This window comes from Nicotiana tabacum, chromosome 6 (assembly GCF_000715075.1).
Source record: "Nicotiana tabacum cultivar K326 chromosome 6, ASM71507v2, whole genome shotgun sequence".
NCBI lineage: Eukaryota > Viridiplantae > Streptophyta > Magnoliopsida > Solanales > Solanaceae > Nicotiana > Nicotiana tabacum.
Window position 1 is genome coordinate 215,003,327 of NC_134085.1, and position 7,267 is coordinate 215,010,593.

The 7,267-nt window shown below is 33.6% G+C and overlaps 1 protein-coding gene across 1 annotated transcript; it reads right to left on the bottom strand.

Annotated features, from left to right (window-relative positions):
* Nucleotides 1–311: 311 nt before the first annotated feature.
* On the bottom strand, nucleotides 312–2,478 carry LOC107827508 (uncharacterized). Its single transcript, XM_016654654.2, has one exon. The coding sequence runs from the start codon at nucleotides 2,215–2,217 to the stop codon at nucleotides 829–831; it is 1,389 nt and encodes a 462-aa protein (XP_016510140.1). The 5' UTR covers nucleotides 2,218–2,478; the 3' UTR covers nucleotides 312–828.
* Nucleotides 2,479–7,267: the final 4,789 nt, after the last annotated feature.

Below are 7,267 nucleotides of genomic sequence, written 5' to 3' on the forward strand. Positions count from 1 at the left end.
CTGATATTTCTTTATTTCTTTCAAGTGTAGAGGTGGTCCAATCTACTAAGTCTTCCTTTTTCAGTTGCGTGATAACCGTTCAAGTTAGAGTTTTGTGTATAGCATTAAAGACACTAATTGAAAAGCACTAGCATATTGTGACACTAAGAAAGGGAAATGAGAATGGGTTGTCATGTTATTTGGTAGGTCACTAAACAACCACCTTTGAGCTCACTTATCTTTGTTTACAATACATAATGGAGCTTTTTTTTTCTCCCTCATGACTTCATAGTATAGTCCTATCTTCAACACCTCACTCAATTCCCCTTCAATTTCAAGAAAAGATTATCACATCATTAAAAAAATTACTCTTCATTACAATTAAGTCTAGCTCAAGATGAAGCTAGAATGTATACAAAAAAGAATCCAATATAGAAAAAGAAGCTTACATCTTGTACATATGAATTTTCATTCCCTAATTAAAATTGGTAAAAGATAATAGAATTGAGCCCCCCCGGGGGAGGGGGACTTGTTCAATGAGCAAAATGGAGTTTGTTAAATGGGCTGGTTGAATAAGTATCAAGAGGGTCTATCGGAAAGAGCTTCTCTGCTCTTTCAGGGTAGGGATAAGATTTCTCTGCTCTTTCAGGGTAGGGATAAGACGATGTACGTCCTACCCTTTCCAAACCCGGTGGAATTTATTGGAGTTGCAGTTGTTGTTGCGGCAGATTAACAAATTTGGGTTGAATATTGCCACCACTAAGTTACTATTGAGAATTTAAACACTTCAATCATGTAAAGAATCAATGAATCTGTACACTTGTGAACCTTAGATGAAATTCCCAATGATTAATTAGAAATAAGGCCAAGTAGCTGCTCATGTTTGTGACTGTTTTCCATCCACCATTGCTGGAAACCAATATTCTCACTGCTAGAATCAAACATGTTCTCTTCTTCAACAGGAGCAGGCAGATTTAGATCCAAGAAATTTCTGATTTCTGGTACTGGTTTCTGTACTATTTCAACTGCTTGGTTATTGTGTCTTTTAGCATCAGCAATCAAATGGGATCTCTTATGACCACCTAAAGCTTGACCTGATGAGAAAATCTTGAAACAAATTGGACACTCATGATTCTTTAACTTCTTGGATCCAGAATTAGTCTCAATCTTTTCATTTATTGCACTTTCACTGCTGCAGTTTTTGATGAGTTTGATATGATCAACACCTTTATTTTCAATATTTTTGTGGCTTGCCCTATGACCTCCTAGTGCTTGGTAGGAATGGAAATTCTTATTGCAAATAGTACACTCAAATTTTTTCTTCTTGGAATTGAAATCCTCAGTAAAATCACTCCCTTTGACTAACTTAATAGCAAATTCAACTTCAGACTCTTTAACAAATCTGTTTTCATTGTCTACTTTAATCTTCTTCTTTTTCTCATCATCAGTTGGAACTTGTGATTTGTCCCTTTTTTGACCATTTGACTTGGAGCTCTCACCTTGTTCTGTTTTCCCATTTTTGACCATTTTCAGCTTGACCAATTCACCATCTTTATCATTTTGATGGGGTTGATAATTGTTATCAGAACACTCAATGACATGATTTTGACCAACCCAATTTCCCATATCTTTTGAAAGTAAGATCAAACTCATAGCAACTTCCTCTTGTAATTGATCATGTTCAATCTCAGAGATACAAGGAGAAGCATTATAAGCAATAGTTAAAGAAGAGGAAGTTGTAGTAGCCATGTACCTTTTCATCTTTCTTGATGATCTCTTCTTCTTATTTGGTGTTGCTGTTTCAGTATCAGATTGACTATCCATAACTTGTTTCTGATTAGTATTAGCACTGTTCCAAGAATCTTGTTCAACACTGTTGTTTATTGATGAGATTCTCTCTGAGTGACACTTCATATGGCCAAATAAAGCTTTCCAAGATTGGAAACTTTTGCCACATTCTTTGCATATTTTGTTCTTCTGATTTTGAAGCAAAGTATCTTCTTCACTTGACCCAGTAAATTTTGAAGTTTTCTTGGGATTTTCCCTCAGCACATAATTAACACTTTGATTACCTGCTTCAGTGCTCATATCTAAATTTGGAAGCATTTTTCTTGTAATATTTCCATCAGTTGAATTAATCATATGAGACCTCATATGACCACCTAATGATCTACCACTATTGAAACTTTTGTTGCAGAATTTGCATACATGTTTCAGTATTTCTTGATCTTCTCCCATTGAAATTGAATCAAATAAAAATTCAAGAATCAAGAATATCAGATCAGATGATCAAGAAAAAAGTCCAACTTTTACCTAGTCTTGTTCCTTCCTATCTCAAAATGCTACAATTCTGTATGTAGAAAATATCCAAATTATGATGTGGAGAACAAGCTAAAAAAAAAGGAAAAAAGCTTAAAAGAAAGAGTAGTTTTAGTACTTTCTCTTTCTTAAGTTTTTTCTCTCTCTTAGAAAAAAACTATGTTTGGCAAATTGGAGGAGAAATCCATGCATGGAAGCAAAGATAAAAAGAAGTGGTAAAGGGAAAGATAGTAGTAGCACGTGTACTCAACTGACAATATTACGCCAACCCAAATCCAACGGCTGAGATTGATCCTCTCATTTAGTATTTCTATTGTGTTGAGCTAACAACTGAGCTTAGCTAGCTAATTGTCGTGACCCGTCATATCATCATGCCATATAAGCGCCATTTAACATATATTAATGTCATGTGGAAGCTTACATAAGAAGAATGCTAGTATTTGTGAGAAGATTATAGAGAGGTATGGACATTTTCTTAGGAAGAACCTAGATCCTTATGAATTTGCTAGGAAAGTCCTTGGAATCTTCTAGGCTTGAGAATTCTAGAAAAAGTCCTTATCTTGTAAATATCAAAGACTTGTGTAATAATTAATATTTACACACTGGCCCCTAGGAGACTAGTATATAAAGGGGGTCATTCATTTATAATTCATCAAGCAAACAATTCAAGTTCTCTGTAATACAAAACTTCCTTTAGCAATTCTCTTGTGTTCTTTCGTCCATTCTCTTAGCGATCTTGAAACTAACTTGACATAGTAAGAACGTGAGCATGTTGTGCAAGATCGTGAGCGAGTTGTCAAGTGCCGCACGTATACTTAGTTAGCAACTAAGGACGTGACACAATGCTCAAAATAAATTACAACTGTTCTCAATAACTATTCTTTCCTTTGTCTTTGCTATTAAAGAAGCCCACAACTCAAAGTGAGACCAAAATTAAAAATTAAAGGTTCCACTCTTTGGCTGTTATTCTTTTAGGCTTATACTATTAAACTTTTCGTTTCTTTTGTATTTCCATTATTTTATGAGTGTAACTTCTTCTACACATTCATGGTCTAATACAATTCTTACATTGTCAAATCACAAGTAACCACAACAACAATCCAGTATAATTTTACTAGGGGGGTCTGGGGAGGGTAGTGTGTACGCAGACCCTATCCTGGGGCTGTTTCCAAATAGACCCTCGGTATCCTTCCCTCCAAGAAATCTTTACCTTGCTCTTGGAGTAACTCGAACTCACAACCTCTTGATTGGAAGTGGAGATTGCTTACCATCAGAGCAACCCCTCTTGTCAAATAATAGTAGAACGGTAACCTAAAAATTATGTACTACAACATATTAAAGTATTAATAGTACAAAAATCCTTCGCAAGGTTAGTATATACAAGTTAAATTTTCCAAAGACTTGAAATGATCCTTATTATGGTCCTGTCGTAGCTTGTTTGGATGGTTGTTACTTGTTGTATTGTATCGTATTGTTACTTTAAATATAATATTTATTTTATTGTTACTTAAATTTTGTTATATTGTATCGTTAAATTCATAGTTACGTAACGTCGAAAAGTGTCACTTTATGTATCAACCAATTTGATCATAAGGTGGCGTCGTTACCTTACTTTTTTTTTTTTCATCTTGCCCTTATTATTATTAAATAATCATTTCATCCTTGACCTTACATTTTTATATAGTAATTCTACTCCATATCCTATTTTTTCTTACTAATTTTGCAAGTTTAATCTTTATATTGTTGGTGTGGGACATTATGAAATGAACAATACAATTTATCTAAACGTTGTATGCATTAAACAATGCAATACAATACGATACATTATTAAACGATCGACATGAACAACCATCCAAACAAGCTGTCAATTCCCATTACTGTTGTTACTTCGATTGGCAATTAAAACATTTTTCTATGTAAAAAAAATTCAGACTCACAACCACAAGTTTAGATCGAACCTATGGAGCGTGACAGCATGAGCAACAAAAGGCATCACCAGCACTCACAATTTCCTTGGAGGCATTTAATTATTTACTTATTAATTAATTCTAGGCCAACCCAGAATATTTTTTTGAATTTAGCTTCATTTAACATATAGTACTTGCATTGATTTTAGTATCATAACTCTAAGTTGTAGGGAGAAATTCAAAAATAACTAAATTTATAAGTGGCCATTCAAAAATCGCCACAGTTTCAAAAGTCATCAAAATTTAGCCATTTTTCATGTAAAGATAAATCTGAACGAAAGCACTGTTCAAAATCCGGAAAATACTCCAACATAATATACTGGAACTTCAGTATACTAATACTGGAGTTCCAGTAAAGTATATCGGTCCAGCATAATATGTGGAAGTTCATATACAGGTGCACTGAACTCCAGTATATTATGCTAGATTGGTCTCTGTTGCAGCAAAATAGTGGTTATTTTTCAATGACTTGACAAGTGCTGGCTATTTTTGAATGACCAGTCTGAAAACTGGTTAGCCCGTGCTATTTTAACCAAGTTGTAGCACAAAGTTGACAGCAAAGAGAGCTAAATAGATGAAGTGAGAAAAGTTGCCGGCCTTAATTAAGTTGTTAGCAGCTAATTAAGCCGGCTTTCATAGCACTAACCGCAACGTGAATATGTCTTAATATTAAGGACAAACTAATCACAATTTTGATGAAAGTTCCTCACCTTTTGTGCCTATTTTAGCCGGCAATATTAGTGCAACTTTAGCTGTGAATTACTTGTCTATTTATTCATTTCTTTGATTTTTGCTAAGCAGTAGCACATTGAGAGTAGTAGTTATTATACGTTTATAAATAATATAAATATATGTGTGTGATTACGAGGAACAAGAAAGACCCCCCTTTATTTCCTTCTTTACTTAAAACCGTAATAAACAAACATTTTTTAAAGATCAAACATGTGCTTGCACATTATTTTGTGCCTAACTTTAGCTTGTGAACTATACACAATACATGCACTATGATGATTTTGTGTGGCAAAATTGTCTTGTGATTGGCCGAAGAATCTTGGATTTTAAAAGGCGAGTTCTTGACTAAATTTTAGTTTTTTTCTAGATTGATAGGTACCATTAATTAATTAAAAATTTAGAATAAAACATACTTAGATAACCTGAATTAAATGATAAATAACCACAAAAGATATGGCTGACATGGGTGAAATTGTTTTAGAATTCAAATTTTGACTAATTCGTGTGAAACACTGCAAAAATAAGAGAGAGTATTTTGCTAAGCCATGTGGTAACTACATAAAAGGAAGTGGGGTTCTTCATTTAACAAAAATAAAATAAAAATTGAAATCATTGTGGAGTTATAGAAAGATAAAAATATTACAGTTACTGTTTATTTTACTTCCAATCAGAGATAGTTTAAATTGAACGCGGTAATTCGCAGAGGCGGATCAAAAATTTCAATTAAATGCCTTCAACATTTAAGGTTTTAGCATTGAACCTACGTACTTTTAAAATTATGAGTTCAGACCTACTATTTGTTATAATTTTAATGAATAAAAAAAAAGGCAGCACGGTGCACTAAGCTTCCACTATACGCGGGGTTGGAGGAACGACCGGACCACAAGGGTCTGTTTTACATAGTCTTACCCTGCATTTCTGCAAGAGACTGTTTTCACGGCTCGAATCCGTAACCTCCTGGTCATATGACACATAATTTTAATGAATATTTACACATAAATTTATATTTCGCATCGAAAGTAATAAATTCATCTAAACTGGATGTTAATGTGTTGTATCCGTCTCTGGTAACTCGTATGAAACATGCACTAAATAGAATAACATTTTCTCAATGTTTTCCCCATTTCCTCTAGCTGACTTACTATATATATAGCTGGTGAGAAAGCAGCTCAACCACTTCTCCTTAATTAAGGCCTAAGGGGTTGCACCAAACCAACTGGTGTCAAGTGCATGTCCTATGATTTTACATGTTAATTTGATATCCTAATTTACATCTTGTTTATTTTGACAAAGAGATGCAAAATCTTGTAGAAATTAATTAGAATCTCCTAGTTTAATTTGATGAGCTTCTACCATGTGGCTCAATTTATTACTACTATATACATACCACTTGACTACCTAGCTATAGCTAGTAGCAGCAATGGACCAAAGATTAGGTCATCTATACAACCACATTAAGGTTTTATTTGTGTAAAAAAAAATGAAAAGCCTGCTAATATACATAATGCAGCATCAGCAAAAGAAGACTATTGTAAAATGCTTACTAATGGAAACTTTATTTTTGACTCAATCATCTTTGAATGTAGGTCAATCGTTCAAAGGCTAGGAAACGTGGTGGTGAAGCACAGCTACAGGGAGACGAAAAGAGTATCTGATATACTAGCCAATGAGGGAGCCAAGAAGATTTTTTGAAAATATTTTTGTAACAACAGTTCTTCCGATGTTTGCCGCACATATTTTTTGGACAGACATCACACGAACTATTTCATCAAGACAAATTTTGGATTGTAATATCGATAACTTTAGTCACAATGAGGGTGAATTGATATATCCCTCGAACTAATGCTACTGTCAATTAGCACCCTAATGGGTAGTTTTTTTAATGAAATACAGCTTTTTAACCAAAAATAAATGATTAAGCACATAAAGATATAGCATATGTTATTGCTCAAAGTGACTTCACTTGAGAGTGAAGAAGTCTTTTGGGTGTTTTGTTTTTCCAAAAGTGGATGCTACATATATATATATATATATATATATATATATATATATATATATATATATATATATATATATATATATATATATATATATATGACAACTGACACTCTTCCAAGTAAAGTTAATTTGGCCACTCCTTGTCTTTCTCCCATACCCATTATAAACATCAAGATGCCTACTTTGGCTTCATGCTTGTTCAGTCAAGCTCACTCATGTATTCTTGAAACCACTTTATTATATGCGAGTTCGATCGAACCTACTTAATTTTG